The sequence below is a fragment of the Orcinus orca genome, chromosome 8 (assembly GCF_937001465.1).
Source record: "Orcinus orca chromosome 8, mOrcOrc1.1, whole genome shotgun sequence".
Classification (NCBI taxonomy): domain Eukaryota; kingdom Metazoa; phylum Chordata; class Mammalia; order Artiodactyla; family Delphinidae; genus Orcinus; species Orcinus orca.
Window position 1 is genome coordinate 66,005,712 of NC_064566.1, and position 27,656 is coordinate 66,033,367.

General features: G+C 38.9%; 1 protein-coding gene across 1 annotated transcript; it reads right to left on the bottom strand.

Moving 5' to 3' along the window:
• Positions 1-5,698: 5,698 nt before the first annotated feature.
• Positions 5,699-13,114, bottom strand: LOC101281829 (tripartite motif-containing protein 77-like). Its single transcript, XM_049713470.1, has 6 exons — positions 12,704-13,114; positions 11,913-12,008; positions 9,406-9,636; positions 8,329-8,351; positions 7,529-7,626; positions 5,699-6,192 (listed from the first exon to the last, which is right to left on the bottom strand). The coding sequence occupies exons 1-6, from the start codon at positions 13,112-13,114 to the stop codon at positions 5,699-5,701; spliced, it is 1,353 nt and encodes a 450-aa protein (XP_049569427.1).
• Between the last annotated feature and the right edge of the window lie 14,542 nt (positions 13,115-27,656).

The window sequence follows — 27,656 nt, forward strand, 5'->3', positions numbered from 1 at the left end:
CTGGCAGTCCTTGGTCCAGTGCAGAGCTGCGATGTGAAGTATGCTTCATGGGGCTGGAGTGTTCGCTAGGCTCAGGCTGGGCACATGCTGGGGCAGTTTTCAATCTGCCATTTCTGCCCTGCCAAGGGAGCCAGCAGGCACACACATACTCCTCACAAGCAGAGCCCAGGCCTCCCACATCCCTGCTGCTAGTCCCAGAGCAACTCCAATCAGCCAAAGGAGCTAGTCTTCCCTACACAATATTATACACTAAATGTCCAAGAGGGTTGTTTATGTACTTCTTAATGAAAGAAGTTTAATGAGAGAGCTTAAGATTTTAAAGAGAATGTTGGGGATTCAGAAAATTATTGAAACATTTTGGAAAATAGATTATGTTCATGGAAGATATACACAGTTATATTTTTTGAGTCATCTGCTTACTATAAAAAGAAGAAAACTTCCTTTCTTTAGTTTAGAAAATACAGGAAACGAACAATAGCCAAAAAATACTCTAGATGCAAGTAGGTAAAACATTAGTGAGTTCAATTTACTTTCTAGAAGATTAGTCAGAAACGACTTTGTAATCATATATGCATTATTGGATTATTTAAATTTCTGGGAATACAGTCCTAAAATGAGAGGATTCTAAGTGATTACTGTATACATATAAATTTTACACTAGACATGGATATCAGCAATTTTACACTAGACATGGATATCAGCAATATGAAAGCAGTGTCCTTTCCTGGGTCAAAATATCAAGTACATATTCTGAGATGTCAGTAGCAGATGTTATGATCTCAGGACGCTGTAACAATTAAGCCATGGCCCATTGGCACAAAGATGGAGAAAATGACCACAGGAACCAAAGAGAAAGCCTCAAACTCACCTGATGTATGAATGTCTGATTTATGCCTGAACAGGTACGCATTGCATGCGGGTGTAAAATAGACTTCTCAATAAATCTGCTGTAGTATTTACCTAATGCCATCCACGAAAATCAATTTCATGTGGATTGAGTTCAATGGGAAAGACAAATTCATCATTTTAAAAGGAGTGAATATTAAAAGAAAATCTTTTTGACCCTTTTTCACACAGTGATTTCCTAATAAAGAAACAAAAAAAACACAAATTGAATAAGAAAAATGATCAATTAACTACAAACATTAAGCATTTCTCTTATCAAAAGTCATCTTAATGGAAGAGAAATGCTGGGAAAAAACACTGTAATCCATAAAACTAGCAAAGGATAAGTGACCAGAATATACCAAGAGAACTGAAAATCTGTAAGACCAATATAAGCCCACTACCCCAAGCACAGAAGGACAAAGAATAAGTTCACAGGAAAGAAAGGCAGATATACATAAAAAGATGCTCAAACTCATAGGAAATCAGAGAAATAAAAATTAAAATCACAATCACTACCTTCAGATATTTTTAAAAATAACATTTATAATATTATTAATATTTTATTTTAATAACATTAATATTTTTTTAAAATATTAAGCTCTGGTGATGACAAGAGGAACCCAAAATATGTTATGGGAGTAAAAATTGGTACAATTCTCTTGGAAATCAATCTCTAGTGAAATTCAAGTTGAAAATATTTAGAATCCTGATTGAATAATCTAGACAAGAACAAGTGCTATATGTGGCAGGTACAAATTGGTCATAACAACATAATATACAATCACCAAAATAATAATAAAAAAGAAACTCTGGCCAATCTCAACTCCATTACTGGTGAAATGGCTAAGTAAATCTAAGTATAGTCTCATTAAAGAGCGTCATATGTCCTGATTTCAAACTATATTCCGAAGCTACAGTAATCAAAGTGATATGGTCCTGGCATAAAAAAATACATAGACCAATAGAACAGGATTGAGAGCCAGGAAATTAACCTGTGCACATACAGTCAACTAATCTTTGACAAGACCAAGAACACACAGTGAGGAAACGATAGGTTGTTCAATACATGATGTTGGGAGACTTTTAAGTTCCTTCCTGCATAGGGCAGTGCTTAGGTGTTACCAGGGTTAAGAAGTGCTCAAAGGAATTAGGAAAGCTCTTGGACATTCCCAATGGTCCAGTGGTTAAGAATCCAGGCTTCCACCGTAGGGGCTGTGGCTTCAATCCCTGGTCAGGGAACTACGATCCCACATGCCTAGCAGCCCTGCCCCCCAAAAAAACAAAAACAAAGGAAAGCTCTTATCCAAAGCACTGGGTGGTGCTTAGCAGTACTGAAGCAATCCTGACTCCAGGCTTCTAAAACACTGGACCCACGAGGGTTGGGTGATCCAGTGCCAGGGGTCCTTAGCCCCTGAATGGGAACATCTAAACCTGGGAGTCACCTAGCAAGGCAGGGTCCTGATGAACCGTAGTGACCATGATCCTGGAATTCTCACCCCTCTTCCTTCTTGACCCAGCACTGACATATTTGCCTCAAAGGTCATGGGATTCCTCCTCTTCTAAGTCAGATCAGTGCTTAGTAACCACCCAGAAGAGCTTCTCTTTCCAGTGGGTAATTCCTGCCATGGGGGTGGAATAGAGGAGGAACACTCATCCCACGTCACCCTTTGCTGGGACCCACAGCTTACAGTGAAACCAGGGCTTAGAATCTAGTTTCCAGAAACTCAAATGGAAGGCCCCACCGCAACATCATCAAAACCTGGCATACGTCATTTATTCAGCAAAACAAATATCTAGCAAAGGCCAATGTTGATAAACTTGACAGTCTAGATGAAATGGGTAAATTCATTGGAAGGTACACACTACTAAAGCCCACTGAAGATAAAAGTAAGTAAAATGAATAGCTGGATATCCATTAACAGAATTGAATCTGTAATTTAATAAATTACTCTCAGACTTCTCTTTTGAGCAAAAATGAAGTAACAGGGATGGGATTTGCTCTTCTATCTTAAACAAGGACAACCCAGAAATGTGACATATAAAGGCAACAGTTTTCAGACATTTGACAATAAGCATCACAGGAGAGTAAACTTAGAGAGAGGGACCAAAGGAAGGGAGCCTTGTGACAGTCCCATTTTACTGCCTGGAGATTTCTAGACTTGTCACAGGGAGGGGGAACCCAGACAGAGCCCAGTGGTCTCCCCGAGTTGAAGAGACAGGGTTGGAAGTTCAGTAAAACCAAGGTGGCTGGAGTTCCCAGGATTGAGTACTAGTTGAGGGTAGAGTTGCACAGAGAGAGCTCCAGAGAGCTCCCACAGCAGGAGCCTACATCTGAGTACAGATCAGTGAATGCTTGTGAGGAAAGTATCCAAGATCAAGGAAAGAACCCCCCCAAAGGGGTAGATGGAGCAATACCTCAGGTCACACAGGGCTGGGAATAGTTCCCACTATCCAGAGTGAAAAATCCTCACGGTACAGGGCATATCTTTTAGAACACTCAGGGAGCAGGGGGGTTGGTATTGTCCCAGTGGTGGGGAAAATCCAGCCCAGATTAAAGACTTCTCTGCTTTCTCCTTACACCGTTTATAAGCAAGCCTTGAAAACCGGAGATTCTTCCAGAGTTAACACCACCTTCTGGCCCCTATAGGACTGTGGTGGTCCTCAAGTCAAAGCAACAATAGAAAACACTTAAGAAGATTTCACGCACACACCCCACTTTGGACAATAGGGGCCTCTTTCTGCAGTTCCTCTGGAAAAAGGAAAAAAGGGCTCTCTCTTGGGACAAAGCGTCCTCATCTGCCATTTTACTGTTGCCACTCACTGTACCTTTTTGACAGTGGCTGATCTTGGGGCAGCACTGGAAGAGAAAAAGAGAAGATGAAAAGAAAAAAAGTGATCTCCTCTCACACTTTCCTGTTTGCAGGACCCTCTTTTCCTGGTCCTCTGACTAGAAACCAGGTGTTTATGTTTGAGCTTTTGCTGCATGCGCATGCTGTGCAGATCAGAGAACTGAGTCTTCCTTCAGTTCAGTCAATGCCAGGAAGGAGAAGAGGAAAAATAATTCCACCAACTCACCTCTACTGTGGGTAATTATTCAAGTCTTAACTTCTCTCCTCATTTCACTTTCTAGTTTTAATTTTTCACATTCCTCACATGGTTACGTTTTATGGTCAGTTCAGAGCTTTCAGTTGTAATCTGTAGGTGAGACTGACTATGGAGAATTTCTTCCATTTTGGCCAGTGCCAGAGTCAATACAAAACTTTTCAGTATGCAACAATTCTTGGACCCCTTCCAAAGATGAGGGCATTATTAGATTGCTTTAAATCCCTAAGCAAATATCTGGAAATCTAGTTATCATTTCTTTTCCACCACAACTTCAGAGAAATACATATAATCCCCAAATTATTCCCTAAGCAACTTCTCTTTAAAGAGAGAGAGCAAAAGTTGGAGAGGTATACTCCAATAAAGATGTGAAAAAAAAAAAAAAGATGGAGAGAGGGAAGGAGAAAGGGGAGTGGGGAAAGATTGATTCTTCTAAAATAGAAGAAAAAGAAAAAATTGTTTTTCCTTTTGATAAGCTCTCCTAGAATCTACTCTTTTAACAGCTTTCCTATCTATCATACATCAGTGTTAACTAGAGTCATTATGGTGGAAAACACATCCCCAAAGAGATTGATTTCAGTGTCTGATCACTTTACAAAGTTGTAAGATCTAAGTCAGTGACACTCTTTGAAATGAAATTTGACTGTTAACAGCTTGGATGTTTTGTGCATGTAAGAAATAAAGTTTACTGTCCATCCTTGAAAATGTATATTCAAGGTATTTTCACTCTACATATCTTCCTTAAAAGTACTGCAGTATCCAAGCATCTAGGTCTTATTATCTATACTACTACCACTCTGAGAAAATATGTGTATGTTCCTAAAAATCTCTGTTCGTCATTGAGAGCTACTAATAGAAACATTGAGGAATCAGATCATACACAGTCTATATTTTGCCAGTTAAAATGAATTTCTGAGCCATGTACCTGAACAATAACTTAATTCACATCTTTATTTAATATTTCTCATCGCTTCTTGAGCTGCTAATTGTGTCTACATTATAGTAACTTTTTTTGGTTATATAGCCTTTGCTTTTAATAATTTTCCTACACATTCATTCATTTGTTCCAATATATTTTTGATGTCTCTCATATCCTTAACCAGGTGTTTCATCCCTGGAATGTGGCTGGGAAGAGGACTAACGTTGGCCTTCGCTTCTTGCAGTCTGCAAACTAGAAAAGAAGACCCAAAATCTATTGTGAGTTTTACAAAGAGAAAGAATAAGCTGTTCTTGAGGTCATATTATAATTGACCTAATCGAGTTTGGTAAACTGAGGATTAAAAGAGGAATAGGATTTAGCCAGATGAGTGCAGGGAGAAGAGAATTCTACGCTGCCCTTGAGTTTTGACAAGGACTCTCTGGAAGGAGAAGCCTCTGTGCTTTTTGTTCATGCATTTGGCTAAGTTTCCACACCCATGTATTCTTTAATCTCTAGCAACTTCAGATGGCAAATGAAAAGTACATGTATCCTACCCAATAAAATAAAAGAGATTACTTTTATTTAAATAAAACAGAAAAGACAAATGTACATCGTTAACATTATTACCACTTTAAAAAATAACGCAGCCATGATATCTCCTGAAGGTAAAATGAAGTTAAACACAGTGAAGTATAATTGATTTTCCCCCATTCTAGAAGTCACCAGGATAGAAGCCCCTCAGCAATTAGAATTGCTGAGACCTTGGTCAGGTTTGGGAGCTGTTCCTGATCATTTGGGTCCACACCAAATGAAAGGTCTGAGAGGGAAAGAGAAAGAGCGTGAGAGGAAATTACAAATGAGGGAACTTCTGGCAACATTAATAAAGCTTATTATACCACATTCATAATCTAGAAACACCCCTATCCAGCCCTGGGGTCTTTGGATATAGTGGGGTAAGAGTGGGCATGTTGAAAAGAGACTGAAATGGTCCTCCACGCTGACACACAGAAGTAGAAAAATATCCTCAGAGTTAAGTAGCATATCATTCCTAATTGTCCAGGATTCATTGCAAAGTCCTATAATCCAGGTGCGAGAGTTTCCCACATTCACCTCCCAGTAATGTTTGCCAGTGGTGAAGGTCTGAGCACCCCATGAAGGAGTATTCTCTGAACTTGCTGGATTACGGGGCACGTCTTGATGGTCAGGACTGCACTGCAAACGTCTCAGGTCTTCAGTCAGAGCCACATGACAATTTCTTATTTTATGATCCAACGTAACATACACTTCAGTAAAAAGAAAACAGCAAAGTCAAAGAACAGAGTTTTAAAGTTCTGAGGGACGGACAAGTGTGGCGGTATTGTGGCAGAGGTTTAGCAACCAAATCTCTGGAACAAAGCAAAGCTGGTTTGCCTTATTTGCTGGGAATATTCCAGCCCACCGTGACCATTTTCAAGGTGCCAGCCATTCAGTAATTGCTCCTAAAATTCTGGAACTTGTTACAATTCGCTCCCATGAGTGTGTCAGTACGAGCTAGCTCCAGAACACCCCTTTACCAAAGGTGACTAGACAGAGTGTGTCACTGGAAATCCAGAGAAAGAACAGGAAGGGCTTCTTGTCTATCTAAAGAGCCAGAAAATCTCTAATCGTACAACTAGATGAAGAAAAATTTTGAGAATACATAAAGATGTGGGATATCAGGCTCTGGCTTATTTTTACTAACTAACTCCTCAAAAACTGGGGAGTTCATTCATAGATGTCAAGAAAATAGCAAAAAAACAAAGAAAAAAAACAAAAAAAGAAAATAGCAAAATGGCCCTTAATTCACTTAAGTCCTCTCATTAATCCAGTCTCACAAAATAAAATAGTAATAAATATATTATACATTATACTTTAAATATGATATTGTTTTTATTTTTAGTCCTAAATAGTGATCACATTGCTTAACATTTAAGCAAGCAAAAATAAAATAAACCAAAAACCCATCTGTGCCTTTTTTTAGAAGTGATTTCTCTCTTAGGATTTCTAATGGAGCCACCACTGAATCAGAATCCAACTCATCCCATCTCAGGCCTGCTTCTCCTTTGTCTGCCAGGCTCACCCTTCAGTTGCATTTGTCTTAAGGGGCCCTCTATGCAACAAATCATGGGTTCAATTTGTTTTGTGGTTGTACTTGTTGTATATAAAAATACTTTTAAGCTTTTTAAAAGTCTTGTGATTTTTCAAATGTAATTATTACATTCAATATTCAGATAAACATTTAAATAACAACATTAAGGTGATTCTAAGAATCTGAATATCTGCATATAATTACAGTTAACTACAAGATGAAATACACTGAATGGATATGCAGTTTTATAAGGCAGAGTGTTCTTTTTTTAAAATTTTAACTCACCACAAGTAACTATATAAGAAACTGTCATATTCGATTGATTGTTTTTGACAGGCTTCAGTTAGCTTTCTCTGACTGATAATTAACAATAAACTATAAAGTTAGTTATAAAGCAGTGCCTGCTTCCCTGTTCTCTACAAAGAACAGACAGAGCAATGAAGAGAGATCACCAGCATGTATCTAGTCGTGAAGGAAATATTACTGCCTTCACCCAGAGAGCTGCCTCTTACCTCGGAAGCTGTTAAGCCTTTCCAACATCCCAGTGATGGCCCATGTACTGAGCTGTGGGTCCATAGGCTGAGGAATGTACAGCTGCATTAACTGACTCCTGTAAAAAAAAAGACCCACTTACTAACAGGCCGAAAGGTACCATTAGCAGTCCACTGATGGTGCTGCATCAGAATCCTCATAATTAGGTGTGAAGGGTGTGAATCTAACTCCTCAGATGGAGGAACACTACAGTTGCTATTATATTTTACAATCTGTTTCCCTGCTCTTAGCATATCAATCTTAGTAGAATATGTCACCTCAATCATAATTGTGTCTGTTTCCTCTCTTGTAGCTTCCCTAGGGGATCCACACAGCAATTCTCATTTAATTCCTGAAATCTAATAGGTGGCAAATAGTTAGAATTTGCCATCTGATACATATGGATCCTCAGCACTATCGTATGTTCTTTCTTGATGATTCTACCTCCCTCCTCGTCTCAGCATCCGTCTACCTGCTGCCTCTCCCATAGATGACCAGGAATAATCCTCAAATATCAATAATTAGAATTTGGAAATTAGGGGGGCAGGAAAAATAGTTGTCTCTTTGCAACTTCTACAGTAAGTCTTGCAACTGAAACTACACTCCCCTCAACCCTACTTTCACCTAAGGGTAGACTATATAAAACCTGTCAGACTTTTAGAGAAGGAAGGAATAAACGCAGACAGAAAGAAGCTTCTCATTAAAAAGGGAGGGTCCATCTCAACAGAAATAGCCTGATCACTATCACAATTACCATGATTTGAATAGGGGGCAAACTTACCTTTTCATTGTGTCTCCCACATCCTGTAAAGAGAAAGAAAGGAAGGCTTAGCTTTCAGCAAAAGCTCTCCTGTTTAGTCTAGTTTGAGGATATGAGATTATACTGGGAAATTCACTATCTCCAGTTTTCTTCCTTGGGGAAAATCATTTGCCATTTCCCTTATCCTTAAAAAGATGAAACCCAGTCTCACATTTACATACAGTTGATAAAATCATACTCTTGATAAAATTGAAAGTCAGAAGATGTTCTTAGGGTGCACGAATGGCTGTGCTTTGTTGTAATCTACAGCAGGATTCACAGCGTTCCCCAAAGTTCTTATAAGGGTGTGAAAGCTAGAACCTCACAACAGAAAGAAGGCATACATCCCATATTCACACATATTACCAAGTACACATACAAAGTTAAATTATCTGCTCACAAGCTGCTCTCTTGCAGCTGGTCAGAAACTGTAAATATAGTCGTCCCTGAGTATATGAGGGGAATTCATTCCAGGACCCCTTGTATACCAAAATCCATGGATGCGCAAATCTCTTATATAAAATGGCACAGTATTTCCATATAATGTATGCACAATTTCCTGTATAATTTATTCACCTCTAGATTACTTATAATACCTAATATAATGTAAATGCTGTGTAAATAGTTGTCAGCATTGACAAATTAAAGTTTTGCTTTTTGGAAATTTCTGGGTTTTATTTATTTATTTTTTTTTTGGTTTTTTAAAAATATATATTTTCCATCGGCAGTTGGTTGAATCCCCGGATGTAAAACCTATAGGGATATGGAAGGCTAACTGTATAGTAGAGGAATAGAACAAGAAGGTTTGGGAGATTTTCTTCTGGATCTGTTACTTGAACCTTTCCACACAGTTATCCTTCTTCCATATAAGGCAAAAGTGATGTTTCGTCTCCAGATTATACTGGAGGAGCAAAACCCGCCATCATAGAGGCAGAAGAAGAATCTGGACTTTGGAACCAGAAAAATAATGGAGGCCAAAAAGGATATAACTCCAGTGGATATAAATGCTTTCCAAGCAGGCTGGTGTTCAGCACCCTAACGTCCTTCCTTAGTCCTTACCTGGAGCATGTCCACGTCTGCTTTAAGGCACAGTTCCTTCAGCTCCTCATATATTCTTCTCAGGAGTTTCCCCATATGAACCATTCTGGCTACATTTCTCCTGAGTCGCTGAAAAACAATCTTGCCTTCAATTGCCAACATCTCTAAATGTTTTTGCTTTTCTTCCTGGAGATATTGATATACCTTAGGGTATTCAGCTCCTATCATCACCATCCGTAGATTCACAAAACCCTGCAGTGACATTGGATTAATTAGATCATGTATCTGGATGGTTTTATTCTTCTATCATCTATTGTCTACGAGTTATGTATAGAATACTTGTCTTAGTTTGTTTGGGCTACTATAACAAAAGCACAATAGACTGCATAACTTATAAATAACAGAATTTACTTCACACTGTTCAGTAAGGTGGGAAATCCAAGATCAGTGCCAGCAGATTTGGTGTATGGTGAGAGCCACTGCCTAGATAGCTATCTTTTTTTTTTTTTTTTTGCTTAATAATGATTAAAATATATTCTACTTTACAAAGCACATTCACATACTTGGTTTTCATTTTTTTTTACCATATGCATGTATCTTTTTTATTGAAGTGTAATTGATTTACAATATTGTATTAATTTCAGGTATACAGCAAAGTGATTTGGTTATACATACATATATATATATATGCATATATCTATATTCTGTTTTTTCCCAATTCTTTTCCATTATAGGTTATTACAAGATATTGAATATAGTTCCCTGTGCTATAAAGTAGGTCCTTGTTGTTTATCTATTTTATATATAGTAGTGTGTATATGTTAATCCCAAACTCCTAATTTATCCTTCCCCCCACTTTCCCCTTTGGTAACCATAAGTTTTTTTCTATGCCTGTCGGTCGATTTCTGGTGTGTAAATAAGTTCATTTGTATCATTTTTATTTTTAGATTCCACATATAAGTGATATCATATGATATTTGTCTTTCTCTGACTTAATTCCCACAATATGGTAATCTCTAGGTCCATCCATGTTGTTGCAAATGGCATTATTTCATCCTTTTTCGTGGCTGAGTAGTATTCCACTGTATAAGTATACTATGTCTTCTTTATCCATTCATCTGTTGATGGACATTTAGGTTGCTTCCATGTCTTGACTAGATAGTCATCTTTTGGTTGTGTCCTCACATGGCAGGAGGGCCAAGCCTCCACAGGGCTTCTTTTATAAGAATCCCACTCATAAGGACTCTGCCTTCATGACCTAATCACCTCCCAAAGGCACGACCTCCTAACACCATCACTTTGGGGGTTAGAATTTCAACATTTGAACTTGGGGTGGGGAGAGACCCAAACTTTTGGACCATACCTTCTGTTTTCTCTGCTCCAGAAGGATGGGTTGTCAGAGAACTGCTGGTTCACTCCCTTCGCTTCTTTAGATCTCTACCCTGATGTAACGTTCATAATGAGTCTTCCCTGACCAGCATACTTTCTCCCCAAGCCTGTACTATTTATACACATCCCTGCTTTAATTTTCTCCCAAGAACTTTACAAATGTGAGGTATTATAAATGTTACTCTTTTTTATTTGTCACATGACTTCTCTTACTAGATTATAACCAACTGAGATCAGTGATTTTCTTCCTTTTGTCCATTTCTGTATCTCTTTGTGGGCCTAGAACAGTGAGCAATGCATCATATGCCCTCCTATGAATGAGTGGTTTATTAGGAAATCCATCCTAAATGATCAAGAAAATTTTATTATTGCCTTTGGTATTTTCACAGCACTGTATACAGATTTCTGTTTAATGATATATTCTATACCATAGCCTGTTGATATGTCTTCTTTAGAAGTGATTGAGTTCTTTGAAAATAAAAATGTAGTTTATTTTTATTAAACCTTCAGTTTCAGGTTCCCAGTTCATATATGTGAATCAATGAATGATACAACCCAAAATCCTTAGGTAGACATTCACAATCTTGCCATGGTTATAATTACATTTCTAGCCATAACTCTCACTGCCTGCTTCATACCCTATGTACTAATTAATAGGAGCTACTTGCAGGTCCCAGATAATTCCATGATTTGTCTCATTTTTAGCTTTCTTGTCCCTTAGGTGTCTGTGTCATAAATACCCATGAATTTACAGATTCTACTAACACATTAGCATTGGGATGATTTTTACTTGTTTGAGAAGATTTTCTTAACATTCAAAGTTTATTAATCTCCTACAGAACTCTATTTTTACCTCCATCCCAGTGACCATTGCATTTTGTTTTGTGATACTGCATTTTCTTGTCCCTGCTACAGTACAATATTAGTGGTAGACATTGCTTTATCAAGAAAATCAGGAAAAACCTTTTAGTTACATATTGGGTTCATTCAACATGAAATCCTATATTGAAGGTCATGTATGTAGCTCTCTCTGATCACTCACTCAGGGGACATTATGATTTAATTCAAGTTCTTCCACTGTAAGTTATGAGGATATTTGTCCCGAGCTGGTTCCAGTGGATACAGGGTCTACTGCTTACCTCCCATACTCTGAATATGTTGGTCACTTTTTTTATATTTCTCTGATTTTCTTTTTTCTTTTTCCAAATAGATTTCATTTGCATCAGAAGGTTCTCCTGCAAAATAACTATAAATTGGAGTACTAGAAAAGCAAAGGTAGTACATTTCAGATACTTAAAGCAAGATAGAAGTGTATGAACATGGGACAAACAGTAAAGAGAGCAGAGATGTCAGTGATTTTCCTTGGGAAACTAACTGATAAATCAGAGATCAACCAAAAATAGAATGCCTAAATTTAGAAAATGTAATCTATTATCTGAGGAATCTAACACTGATATTGTAGTAACCTGGTCAATTTTCAGAAGTGAATCTTGCTTTATATTTAATTGTGAAATATTAGCACTCAGTTTTCCTATGGCACTATAAGAAAATATTGGCCAGTGTTTCTAAATCTGCTATAATTAGAACAGGATCATTGTAATCATAGTTGTAGGAGCCAATGACTGTTACTGAAACTAGAGATTTATCCAGCACGTTACTTACACTGAAATACCAGCACCCTAATTCTCATCAATTTCATCAGCATTCCTGTCTTTCAGCCCAACAGAATTTAAACTTCAGAAGAACAAGAATGTTGTCTAGTTTCTTCACCGCTTTATCCCTAGATTTCAGAATAGTGCCTGGCACGTGGTGTTCAGAAATTCGATTTGTTTCCTACATAAAATAATAATAACAATCAATGTATTTGCCTCATTGCCTATCAGATACAGGGTCGTCCACATTTCAAAGTGCATTCAGAGATATCACTTACCCTGTAGTGCTCTGCAACCTGCTTTACTGGATAGTGTTCATGCGTGGCATGCTCTGGGGAATGAGAGCAGAACAAACACAGCAGGCTCTTGTCAGTTTGACAGAAGTAGAGCTTTATCACTTGGTGTATCCTACACATCTGCTTGGCAGAGCTAGGTAACTGGCAGACAACTGATCCTCTGGTAGGAAGAACATGTTCCTTAGCAAAAATAGTGCTTTTGAAGTCCATTTTCGGAGATACTGCCTTGCACACAGGACAGCAAGGAGCTGTTTGGACATCTTCCCACAAGAGACAGAGGCAAGGAGTACAAAATCTGTGCCCACAGCTAATGGTGACAGGGTCTGTGAAATTGTCCTTGCAGATGGAGCAGATGAACTCACTGGGGAAACACTGCATGAAAGCAGATTCCATGTTTCTGAGAAAATAAAAGGAAAGGACATTCTTTACCCTTGGCATGTGAGTTGAGCTTTGAGCCTTCTCTCACTAATACACATATGTACTGTAGGAGGACAGGCCATGTTTTGAATAGGATGGCGAGACACAAAGAGAGTCTAAAGACTGGTAAAATGCATTATTATTTTCTTACATTGGCCTCCAGCACTACTTCTCATTTCCCTATTAGAAATCCAGGATTTTTCACATATATTATCTCTCTTTCAAAGACAAAGAAATCAGAGGTTCTGGGCTCATTCATAGGCAGTGGGTCATATTGTGTCCAAAACTATCACAATTTTCCCCTTTTTTCCTCTCTCTGATTGGTTAGCACAGGGTATTTGTTCCAATTCTGGCCAATGAAATACGAAACTAAGACTCCTAGGACAATTCCAGAAAAGATTTTCTTGCTTCAGAAGAGATGCGTGGAATTTAAAAAAAAAACTGCTTTTTCTGTTTCTGGACATTTTTTGGATACAATACCCATTTGCATAGCCATCTTGTGGTCACAACGTGAACTAGCCTAAGGAGAAAAGACAATAGTCTAAGGATAACAAAAAAGATGGAAAGAAACTGGGTTCTTAATAATGACATTGAACAATAGTTACCTAATTCTGGAGACGCCAATTTCTGACTAAATTAACACAAATCCCTATACTAAAGGCGTAACAGAAGAAAGTTTGTGCTCACTACTGCATAAAAAAAGAACTTAGTACAGTATCTACTGTCATATGTGGTACGTCAGGGGTTCAACAAAAATTATGAGGCATATCATAAGGCAAGAAAAATGTAGTCTGAACAGGCAAAGCAGGCATCAGAACCAGACTTAGATACAACACAGTTGTTAGAACCATCAGACAAAGAATTTAAAATAACTGTGATTAGTATGTTAAAGGCTTTTATAAAAAATGTAGACAACGTGCAAGATAGGTAATTTCAGGAGAGGGATGAAAACTATAAGACAATCAGATAGGCTAGATATAATATATGCAGAGAATTTTGTGTTTGCGTTCAGGAGTAGTTGCAATACAAGAAAGAAAAGTATCAGTGACCATAATGGTAGGTCAATATAAAATATCAAAACTAAACACAAAGAAGAAAAATGAAGAGTAAAAAATTAAAACAGAACAGAGCATCAAAGAGCAGAAGGACAACATTAAATGCTGTTTAACATTGTTTAGCATCTGTGTAATTAGATTTCCAGAAGGAAAATAAAGATATAACAGAGCAAAAGAAACATTTAAAGAAATAATTTGAGAGACTCTTCCAAAATTAGTGACGGACACTAAAAAAAAGATCTACGAGGGAAGATGGCGGAAGAGTAAGACGTGGAGATCACCTGCCTCCCCACAGATACATCAGAAATACAGCTACACACGGAACCGCTCCTATAGAACACCCACTGATCTCTGGCAGAAGACCTCAGACCTGCCAAAAGGCAAGAAACTCCCCACGTACCTGCATAGGGCAAAAGAAAAAAAAAAAAAAAAACAGAGACAAAAGGATAGGGACAAGACCTGCACCAGTGGGAGGGAGCCGAGAAGGAGGAAAGGTTTCCACACACTAGAAGCCCCTGCGTGGGCGGAGACTGCGGGTGACGGAGGGGGGAAGCTTCGGAGTCTCGGAGGAGAGCTCAGCAACACGGCTGTGGAGGGCAAAGCAGAGAGATTCCCGCACAGAGGATCAGGGCCGACTGGCACTCACCAGCCCGAGAGGCTTGTCTGCTCACACGCGGGGACGGGCGGGGATGGGAGCTGAGGTTCCGGCTTCGGTTGGAGCACAGGGAGAGAACTGGGGTTAGCGGCGTGAAAACAGCCTCACGGAGTTAGTGCGCCACAGCTGGCCGGGAGGGAGTCCGGGAAAACGTCTGGAGCTGCCGAAGAGGAAAGAGACTTCTTCCCTCTTTGTTTCCTGGTGCACGAGGATAGGGGATAAAGAACGCTGCTTAAAGGAGCTCCAGAGACGGGCGAGAGCCGCGGCTAACAGCGCGGACCACAGAGCAAGGCATGAGGCACTAAAGCTGCTGCTGCCGCCACCAAGAAGCCTGCGTGCGAGCACAGGTCACTCTCCACACCTCCCCTCGCGTGAGCCTGTGCAGCCCGCCACTGCCAGGGTCCCGTGATCCAGGGACAACTTCCGCGGGAGAACGCACGGCGCGCCTTAGGCTGGTGCAACGTCACGCCGGCCTTTGCCGCCGCAGGCCCGCCCCGCACTCCCTGCCCCTCCCTCCCCCTGGCCTGAGTGAGCCAGAGCCCCCAATCAGCGGCTCCTTTAACCCCGTCCTGTCTGAGCGAAGAACAGACGCCCTCAGGCGACCTACACGCAGAGGCGGGGCCAATTCCAAAGCTGAGCCCCAGGAGCTGTTAGAACAAAGAAGAGAAAGGGAGATGTCTCCCAGCAGCCTCAGGAGCAGCGGATTAAAGCTCCACAATCAACTTGATGTACCCTGCATCTGTGGAATACATGAATAGACAACGAATCATCCCAAATTGAGGAGGTGGACTTTGGAAGTAAGGTAGATTATTTTTTCCCCGTTTCCTCTTTTTGTGAGTGTGTATGTGTATGCTTCTGTGTGAGATTTTGTCTGTATAGCTTTGCTTTCACCATTTGTCCTAGGGTTCTGTACGTCCGTATTTTTTACTTCAAAAAAATTTTTTTTCTTAATAAGTATCTGTTATTTTAATAACGTTATTTTATTTTATCTTACTTTATTTTATCCTCTTTCTTTCTTTCTTTCTTTCCTTTTTTCTTTCCTTCTTTCTTCCTTCCTTCCTTTCTTCCTTTCTTTCTATTTTTTCTCCCTTTTACTCTGAGCCATGTGTATGAAAGGCTCTTGGTGCTCCAGCCAGGAGTCAGTGCTGTGCCTCTGAGGTGGGAGAGCCAACTTCAGGACACTGGTCCACAAGAGGCCTCCCAGCTGCACATAATATCAAACGGCGAAAATCTCCCAGAGATCTCCATCTCAACGCCAGCACCCAGCTTCACTCAACGACCAGCAAGCTACAGTGCTGAACACCCTATGCCAAACAACTAGCAAGACAGGAACACAACGCCACCCATTATCAGAAAGGCTGCCTAAAATCATAATAAGGCCACAGACACCCCAAAACACACCACCAGACGTGGACCTACCCACTAGAAAGACAAGATCCAGCCTCATCCACCAGAACACAGGCACTAGTCCCCTCCACCAGGAAGCCTACACAACCCACTGAACCAACCTTAGCCACAGGGGACAGACACCAAAAACAACAGGAACTATGAATCTGCAGCCTGCAAAAAGGAGACCTCAAACACAGTAAGATAAGCAAAATGAGAAGACAGAAAAACACACAGCAGATGAAGGAGCAAGGTAAAAACCAACCAGAACTAACAAATGAAGAGGAAATAGGCAGTCTACCTGAAAAAGAATTCAGAATAATGATAGTAAAGATGATCCAAAATCTTGGAAATAGAATAGACAAAATGCAAGAAACATTTAACAAGGACCTAGAAGAACTAAAGAGGAAACAAGCAACGATGACCAACACAATAAATGAATTTAAAAATACTCTAGGAGGGATTAATAGCAGAATAACTGAGGCAGAAGAAAGGATAAGTGACCTGGAAGATAAAATAGTGGAAATAACTACTGCAGAGCACAATAAAGAAAAAAGAGGGGCTTCCCTGGTGGCATGGTGGTTGGGAGTCTGCCTGCCGATGCAGGGGGTGCAGGTTCGTGCCCCAGTCTGGGAGGATCCCACGTGCCGCGGAGTGGCTGGGTCGCTGGACCTGCATGTCCAGAGCCTGTGCTCCGCGGCGGGAGAGGCCATGGCAGTGAGGGGCCCGCGTGCCACAAAAAAAAAAAAAAAAAAAAAATATAATGAAAAGAACTGAGGACAGTCTCAGAGACCTTGGGACAACATTAAACACACCAACATTCGAATTATAGGGGTCCCAGGAGAAGAAGGGAAAAAGAAAGTTACTGAGAAAATATTTGAAGAGATTATAGTTAAAAACTTCCCTAATATGGGAAAGGAAATAGTTAATCAAGTCCAGGAAGCACAGAGAGTCCCATACAGGATAAATCCAAGGAGAAACATGACAAGACTCATATTAATCAAACTATCAAAAATTACATACAAAGAAAACATATTAAAAGCAGCAAGGGGAAAACAACAAATAACACACAAAGGAATCCCCATAAGGCTAACAGCTGATCTTTCAGCAGAAACTCTGCAAGCCAGAAGGGACTGGCAGGATATATTTAAAGTGATGAAGGAGAAAAACCTACACCAAAGATTACTCTACCCAGCAAGGATCTCATTCAGATTTGATGGAGAAATTAAAAGCTTTACAGACAAGCAAAAGCTGAGAGAGTTCAGCACCACCAAACCAGCTTTACAACAAATGCTAAAGGAACTTCTCTAGGCAAGAAACATAAGAAAAGGAAAAGACCTACAATAACAAACACAAAACAATTAAGAAAATGGGAATAGGAACATACATATCAATAATTACCTTAAATGTAAAGGGATTAAATGCTCCCACCAAAAGACACAGACTGGCTGAACGGATATAAAAACAAGACCCATAAATATGCTGTCTAAAAGAGACCCACTTCAGACCTAGGGACACATACAGACTGAAACTGAGGGGATGGAAAAAGATATTACATACAAAGGGAAATCAAAAGAAAGCTAGAGTAGCAATTCTCATATCAGACAAAATTGACTTTAAAATAAAGACTATTACAGGAGACAAAGAAGGACACTACATAATGATCAAGGGATCTGTCCTAGAAGGAGACATAACAATTGTAAATATTTATGCAGCCAATATAGGAGCACCACAATACATAAGGCAAATACTAACAGCCATAAAATGGGAAATCGACAGTAACACAATCATAGTAGGGGACTTTACCACCCAACTCTCACCAATGGACAGAGCATCCAAAATGAAAATAAATAAGGACACACAAGCTTTAAATGATACATTAAACAAGATGGACTTAATTGATATTTATAGGACATGCCATCCAAAACAACAGAATATACATTTTTCTCAAGTGCTCATGGAACATTCTCCAGGATAGATTATATCTTGGGTCACAAATCAAGCGTTGGTAAATTTAAGAAAATTGAAATCATATCAAGTATCTTTTCTGACCACATCACTATGAGACTAGATATCAATTACAGGAAAAGATCTGTAAAAAGTACAAACACATGGAGGTTAAACAATGCACTATTTAATAACCAAGTGATCACTGAAGAAATCAAAGAGGGAATCAAAAAATACCTAGAAACAAATGACAATGGAGACACGATGACCCAAAACCTATGGGATGCAGCAAAAGCAGGTCTAAGAGGGAAGTTTATAGCAATACAATCCTACCTTAAGAAACAGGAAACATCTCGAATAAACAACCTAACCTTGCACCTAAAGCAATTAGAGAAAGAAGAACAAAAAAAACCCAAAGTTAGCAGAAGGAAAGAAATCATAAAGATCAGATCAGAAATAAATGAAAAAGAAATGAAGGAAACGATAGCAAAGATAAATAAAACTAAAAGCTGGTTCTTTGAGAAAATAAACAAAATTGATAAACAATTAGCCAGACTCATCAAGAAAAAAAGGGAGAAGACTCAAATCAATAAAATTAGAAATGAAAAAGGAGAAGTAACAACTGACACTGCAGAAAAACAAAGGATCATGAGAGATTACTACAAGCAACTCTATGCCAATAAAATGAACAACCTGGAAGAAATGGACAAATTCTTAGAAATGCACAACATGCTGAGACTGAACCAGAAAGAAATAGAAAATATGAACAGACCAATCACAAGCACTGAAATTGAAACTGTGATTAAAAATCTTACAACAAACAAAAGCCCAGGACCAGATGGCTTCACAGGCAAATTCTATCAAACATTTAGAGAAGAGTTAACACCTATCCTTCTCAGACTCTTCCAAAATATAGCAGAGGAAGGAAAACTCACAAACTCATTCTACGAGGCCACCATCACCCTGATACCAAAACCAGAGATGTCACAAAGAAAGAAAACTATAGGCCAATATCACTGATGAACATAGATGCAAAAATCCTCAACAATATACTAGCAAACAGAATCCAACAGCACATTAAAAGGATCATACACCATGGTCAAGTGGGGTTTAACCCAGGAATGCAAGGATTCTTCAATATACACAAATCAATCAATGTGATACACCATATTAACAAATTGAAGGAGAGAAACCACATGATTATCTCAATAGATGCAGAGAAAGCTTTTGACAAAATTCAACACCCATTTATAATAAAAACCCTGCAGAAAGCAGGCATAGAGGGAACTTTCCTCAACATAATAAAGGCCATATATGACAAACCTACAGCCAACATCATCCTCAATGGTGAAAAACTGAAACCATTTCCACTAAGATCAGGAACAAGACAAGGTTGCCCACTCTCACCACTATTATTCAACGTAGTTTTGGAAGTTTGAGCCACAGCAATCAAAGAAGAAAAAGAAATAAAAGGAATCCAAATTGGAAAAGAAGAAGTGAAACTGTCACTGTTTTCAGATGACATGATACTCTACATAGAGAATCCTAAGGATGCTACCAGAAAACTACTAGAGCTAATCAATGAATTTGGTAAAGTAGTAGGATACAAAATTTATGCACAGAAATCTCTTGCATTCCTATACATTAATGATGAAAAATCTGAAAGTGAAATTAAGAAAACAATCCCATTTACCATTGCAACAAAAAGAATAAAATATCTAGGAATAAACCTACCTAAGGAGACAAAAGACTTGTATGCAGAAAATTATAAGACTCTGATAAAACAAATTAAAGATGATACAAATAGATGGAGAGATATACCATGTTCTTGGATTGGAAGAATCAGCATTATAAAAATGACTCTACAACCCAAAGCAATCTACAGATTCAATGCAATCCTGATCAAACTACCACTGGCATTTTTCACAGAAATAGAAAAAAAAAATTCACAATTTGTATGGAAACACAAAAGACCCCGAATAGCCAAAGCAATCTTGAGAACAAAAAATGGAGCTGGAGGAATCAGGCTCCCTGACTTCGGACTATACTACAAAGCTACAGTAATCAATACAGTATGGTACTGGCACAAAAACAGAAACATAGATCAATGGAACAGGATAGAAAGCCCAGAGATAAAGCCACGCACATATGGTCACCTTATCTTTGATAAAGGAGGCAAGAATATACAGTGGAGAAAAGACAGCCTCTTCAATAAGTGGTTCTGGGAAAACTGGACAGCTACAGGTAAAAGAATGAAATTAGAACACTCCCTAACACCATACACAAAAATAAACTCAAAATGTATTAAAGACCTAAATGTAAGGTCAGACACTATTAAACTCTTAGAGGAAAACATAGGCAGAACACACTATGACATAAATCACAGCAAGATCCTTTTTGACCCACCTCCTAGAGAAATGGAAATAAAAACAAAAATAAACCAGTGGGACCTAATGAAACTTAAAAGCTTTTGCACAGCAAAGGAAACCAAAAACAAGATAAAAAGACAACCCTCAGAATGGGAGAAAATATTTGCAAATGAAAAACTGATAAAGGATTAATCTCCAAGATTTACAAGCAGCTCATGCAGCTCAATAACAAAAAAATACCAAAGAACCCAATCCAAAAATGGGCAGAAGACCTAAATAGACATTTCTCCAAAGAAGATATACAAATTGCCAACGAACACATGAAAGAATGTTCAACATCATTAATCATTAGAGAAATACAAATCAAAACTACAATGAGAATCATCTCACACGGGTCACAATGGCCATCATCAAAATATCTACAAACAATAAACGCTGGAGAGGGTGTGGAGAAAAGGGAACATTCTTGCACTGTTGGTGGGAATGTAAATTGATAGAGCCACTATGGAGAACAGTATGGAGGTTCCTTAAAAAACTACAAATAGAACTACCATATGACCCAGCAATCCCACTACTGGGCATATACCCTGAGAAAACCATAATTCAAAAAGCGTCATGTACCAAAATATTCATTGCAGTTCTATTTACAATAGCCAGGACGTGGAAGCAACCTAAGTGTCCATCATCGGACGAATGGATAAAGAAGATGTGGCATATATATACAATGGAATATTACTCAGCCATAAAAAGAAAGGAAATTGAGATATTTGTAGTGAGGTGGATAGACCTAGAGTCTGTCATACAGAGTGAAGTTAATCAGAAAGAGAAGATCAAATACCATATGCTAACACATGTATATGGAATCTAAGGGGGGAAAAAAAAGGTCATGAAGAACCCAGGGGTAAGATGGGAATAAAGACACAGACCTACTAGAGAATGGACTTGAGGATATGGGGAGGGGGAAGGGTAAGCTGTGACAAAGTGAGAGAGTTGCATGGACATATATACAGTACCAAACATAAAATAGATAGCTAGTGGGAAGCAGCCACATAGCACAAGGAGATCAGCTCGGTTGTTTGTGACCATCTAGAGGGGTGGGATAATGAGGGTGGAAGGGAGGGAGATGCAAGAGGGAAGAGATATGGGAACATATGTATATGTATAAAACTGATTCACTTTGTTATAAAGCAGAAACTAACACACCATTGTAAAGCAATGATACCCCAATAAAGATGTTAAAAAAAAAAAAACATAAGTAAGGAGTGAAAAAAATAAATAAAATAAGATAAATTAAAAAAAAAAGATCCACGATTTTCAGAGAATATGAAACAGAAAAATACAAAATGAATAAGCAAACAAAAAACACACTCGGAAAAAAAAAAAAACAAAACACACTCAGGCAAGTCATATTCAAACTGAATAAAAACCAATAACAAAGAGAAATTCTTGAAGGGAGCCACCGAAATAGAAAAAAGAGAAATGAAGATTATATACAGAAGAATAAAGACAAAAATTATGGCAGAAACCTTATCAGAAACCATGCAAGCAAGAAGACAGGTAAGTGACATCTTTAGATTGCTGAAAGAAAACAACTGTCAACCCACAATTCTATATCCAGTGAAAATATACTTCAACAGTAAAATAAATATTAGAATTTTCCAAAAAAAGACAACGAGAGATTTCAGTGCCGTCAGGCCTAATCTGTAAGAAATACACAGCGAAGTTCTTCAGACAAAAGCATATGATGCTGGGAAGAAAACTGATCTACAAAATGAAGAACACTGGAAATTCAATAAAGACAAAACATATGCTCTTATATTTTAATTTTTTAAAGATAACTTACTGTTTAAAGCAATAGTTTAACAATGTATGTGTTTATGAAACTTATGACAACGATGACACAAGAAATGGAAAAGAGGAATTGGAAATACTATAAGGATTTTACATTACATGAAAAGTAATATAGTATTACTGAAGGTGGATGAAGTTTATTTAAAGAGGTATATTTTTAACTATATGTATTCATAGATGACATGACTGTGAGTGTAGAAAATTCCAAAGTATCTACTAAAAAAATCCTGGAAGTAATAAGTAAGTTTAACAAGGTCAGAGAATAAAAGGTCAATATATAAAAGTTGATTTCATTCCCATATACAAGTAATGAAAAACTTGTATTTTAATTTTTTTGAACCTCATATTTATAATAACTTGAAAAAGTGAATTAACAAAATGCAATAAGTTCTAGAGGTCTGATATACAACATTATAGCTATACTTAACAATAATGTATTATATAATTAAAAATGTGTTAAATGGGTAGATCTCATGTTAAGTGTTTTTATACTACAAAAAGAAGATAAATTAAAGAGGCAAAGGAAACTTTTGCAGGTAATGTATTGATATGTTCATTGTCTTGACTGTGATGGCGGCTTTGTAAGTGTTTACATATATCAAAAGTTTGTCAAATTGTACATTTTAAGTATGTGGAGTTTATTCTTTGTCAATTATGTCTGAACACATAATTTTAAGTTTTAAGAAAGTGAATTAACTAGTTATCATTTTTAACAAAATATGTGCAGGATCAGCATGGCAACAGCTACAGAACATTGATGAAAGAAAAGAAAGATCTAGATAAACGGAGAAACATATCATGTTCATACACTGAACAATTTAATACTGATAAGGTGGTAATCTTCCTAAATATGATCTATCAATTCAGTGTAATCTCTAACAAAACTCTAGAAAAATTTTGTAGGTACCCACAAGATGTTTTTAAAATTTGTTATGGTATACCAAACAAATAGAATAGCCAAAACAATCCTAAAAAATAAAATCAGAATACTCACGTTACTTGATTTTAAAACTTAGTGGAATTCCACAGTATTACAACAACACAGTATTGAGAAAAGGATAGACATACTGATCATTAGAACTAAACAGAAAGTGAAGAGGAGACCTGCAGAAATACAGTCAGCTGATTTTTTACAAGTGTAATGGCACTTTAATGGAGAAAGAACAGCCTTAGATAAAACACCAAAAGTACAACCCATGAAAGAAATATAGATAAATTTGACTTTATCAAAATTTAAAACTTTCACTCTCTGAAAGATATAATTATAAGAATGTAAACCAATCCACACTCTGAGAATATATTTGCAGTCAAACAACTGATAAGGAACTCATATTCAGAATATAAAATGAACACTTAAAACTCAAAAATTAGAAAGCAAACAACCCAATTTTTTACATGGGCAAGAGATATAAACTTCACTAAAGAACATATTTAGATGGCAAATGAGCATATGAAAATGTGCTCAAGCATTAGTCATTAGAGGCATTGGAATTAAAACCACAATGACATATTGCTATATGTCTGTTAGAACGGCTAAAATAAAATTTTTAAAAACTGACAACATCAAATGCTGGTAAGGATGCAGAGCAACAAGAACTCTCCTTTACTGCTGGTGGGAGTGAACAATGGTACAGTCACTCTGGGAGACAATTTGGCAGTTGATTTTTGTTTGTTTGTTTTGTTTTTATAAAACTAAACGAAGAATCATCACACAGCTCAGCAATTTCACTCCGAGATATTTATCCAAATGAACTGAAAAGCCTGACAAGACAGAAGACAAAACTTCTCTGGATCCACAAAGATCACAGAAATGTCTCACTCTTCCTATTAAACCTGGAACTACTATGAAGGGAGACACTGCAGAGGTTTCTCCCCTATGAGTCAATAGGGAACCCCCTCAAAATTTGCCCCACCTCCTCTCCTGGCTTCCTTAAGTCTCAGCAAAGCCTAACCGTGAAGACATTTAGCCTGAGAATTAAGATACTATATCCTAAAGAAGCTGGGAGAATTATCCAGCATGTACTTGAAGAAATTGTGAGAGTCCCCTTAGGACTGGATTTTGAGCATGCCTGATCAAGGGGGCTAGAACATAAAACAGGATAAGAGAGAGTTTATTGGTCTGGGAGCACCTTCTCAGGATATAGGATATAACACTCTGGAAGGATATTAGAAGATTAGAACATTTGTGGCTTGCAGGCTCCTACAAGCCTGGAAAAAGCAATGGCCCATGCTTAGTAACAATGAAATGCATGAATTGCTCTGTAAGATGGGACAGGACGGGATTAAAAGGCAAAAGAGGCTTCCCTGGTGGCGCAGTGGTTGGGAGTCCGCCTGCCGATGCAGGGGATACGGGTTCGTGCCCCGGTCCGGGAAGATCCCACGTGCCGCGAAGCGGCTGGGCCCGTGAGCCATGGCCGCTGAGCCTGCGCGTCCGGAGCCTGTGCTGCGCAACGGGAGAGGCCACAACAGTGAGAGGCCCGCGTACAGCAAAAAAAAAAGGCAAAAGGGCATTTGTATCTTGGAGTGGATATATTATGAGGTCAGAAGGTCAACCATAGCATTGTGTTTGTCAATAAAGAGAATGCGCTATTCACTAAGGTTATCACAAATGTGCTGGTGAGAGGGATCTAGCATCAGAAAGAAGTTCAGTGGTAGCTATCCTCTCCAGGATTGGGATGATGATAAAAGTGCTTACAGAGCTTGGCTACTGATATCACTCAGATGATAGGGCATTTAACTGCCAGATGCCAGCAGACTGCATTTTTGTAATGGCCAGCAAGGATTGAGCAGGAACCAAGATGGCTTGGCCCACATGGAATTGCAGAGATGGTTAATAAAATGAATAGGATCCCCGGGGGCAGAACAGATACAAGAGAAGCCAAGAATACTGCTTTAAGATATAATCAAAAGAAATCAAGAAAGTGTGATCAGGAGGCAGAGGGTTGTTTTCTCCAATTAATGTAATGATCCTTTTTTCCAGTTCCCAGGACTGAGACAATTTTCAGACTTCGAACTCCTTGATTGATGAGGTGACCACATCCCTAGGCGTAAGTTCCCTGTGACACCGTGACACAGTATTATATACTGTAATGATTACCCAGTCCTAATCCAAGGGGACCTATGGCTAATAACTCAAGTGACTGTTCATTAGGAAAATGGGAAGATGCATACATTTAGATTTCACACAGGGTATGAGATTTAATTGATACCTGGAGACCTGAAGCGTAACCCTCACCTCATGTTAGACTGGGAACTAATGAGAATCAGGTAAGAAATGCAGCTCTGGAAAATCCCAGAGCATAGTGAGTCTGTTGGGTCTGTAGACCCACCTAGTGGTCATTCTCTTGGTAACTGAACATGCACTGGAAACACAGAAGACCTCACTCACAAGTCTGGCAGTTGACGCTCTCTGAGTTACCTCAGCTGGGGCTGTTGCCCAGAATATCTTCATATAACCTCTTCATGTAGTTGCTTGGGGGCTTCCTCACAGCATAGTAGTTTACTTCCTAGAGCGAGGATCCCATTACTGTCAGATGGAAGTTATTCTACCTTTTGTGCAACACAGAGTGTCTTATCTGTTATTGCCACAACCCTACCCATGTTCAAAGGGACGGAACACTTTCAACAGGGAGCAGTATTGAAGTTACGTTGTAGGAAGAGAATGAGGGATGGGATATATTGTTGAGTCTATTTGGGGGTAAGGAGGGGAGGAATAAAACCCGCTATATCTGCTCTTCCTAAGAAGCTGATCTCAGGGATCTGCATCCAGAGAGTGAGGGCCCTGGATATAGTGGATTCAATGAGATAGCTCCACACTTCAAGCTCCAGATTTCTATTAAATGCATCTCTAGTTCTCTGGAAAATTGGCACAGTAAATATTTCTTCTGTTGTGGGGTCCTTCGAGGACAACTGGACAATTACTCTGAATACAACATAGTAAAAGAGTGTTGACACAGATATGCACAATACTGAGTGGGAGAGATGTTCATCTCCTCATACAGCACCAGGAAAAGACTTGGTGATTCTAGGACTGAGTGGTGAAGAAGGTCAGTACCTCTCCTCTGCAGGAAACCCCTTCTGATGTCTCCATATTTCACTGAAAGTCTTATTAATATGGGCCTTGTGGACTTCTGTCCATGGGAGTATTTCTGAGTAGAGGGTGGCATATCCTGCCTTTAATAGACAGATGTTAAAAACCCATAGCTGAGTCATCCACTGGACTTTACCAGTAAGTGTGGCCCGAAGAGACTGAAACTTGCCCCCACTCTCAGACAGAAATTGCTCTATTCTCACAGTCCCCATGCCTCCCATACTCTGAAGGGACAGTCAGCCTAGTTCTTGTGGCCTCCCACTCTTCTGGATTGTGGAAGTTTCTGATGCTGGCTCTGAGACATGGCATCTCTTTGCAAAAATCTAGTGTCTATATTACCATTCTGCTGTGAAGGAACAGGCCCTGTCCTTGCCACAGGCTTTTGACTGTCTTCTTATATGCACCTCTCCTCTGGCCCTACTGAACCATGATGTCTGACAAAATCACTCTGACATCTTTCTCCTTCTCCTTCAGTCCTCTGTCTGGCCCGGATCTCAGTACAAAAATCTGGAATGTCTCTACCTACATTCCAGGGCTCTGCCCTGGCTCTTCACTTTCATAACGAAAGATGTGTTGATCATCTAAATATCCCAGAGTGAGAAATGGCTGCTGCTTGTTCTTACCTGAGACCCAGCAATAAAGATGTAGGATCAAAGGGAGGAAGTGGCAAAAGAAGTTTTCCAGAATGTTCAGTCAGGTTCCTGTGATGTGGCCTCATTTCCAGAAGCTGGAGTGAAGGTTCTCCTGTCCTGACTGATTCCACAAACATGTGAGGAGGTCATGCCTAACAGGACAAGGGGTATTTGGGATTATGTAATAGGAAGAAAGGAAGAGGAAAGTAAAGTCCAGGTAAAGGATCAGAGATGAGACTAGAACAATAGAGACATGAGGAGTAGAGAGGAACTTAGAGAAAGCAGTGCAAAAGAGATGCATTTGTAGAGAAATTAGCATAAAAGGGTTACTGTGACCCTGCGGGCAGATATAGAGAAAAAGAGGTTCAAACAGTGCCTGGACCAAAGTAAACTGTCCTTACTTTATTTGATGTGCCAACAAATCCAAAAGAAAGATAATCCTTGGGGAATTTCAGCAGGGTTGTAGACAATATGAGATACGGATATGGGAGACAACAGGCAAAGCTTCCTGCACATTTCAAAATTATTCTCGG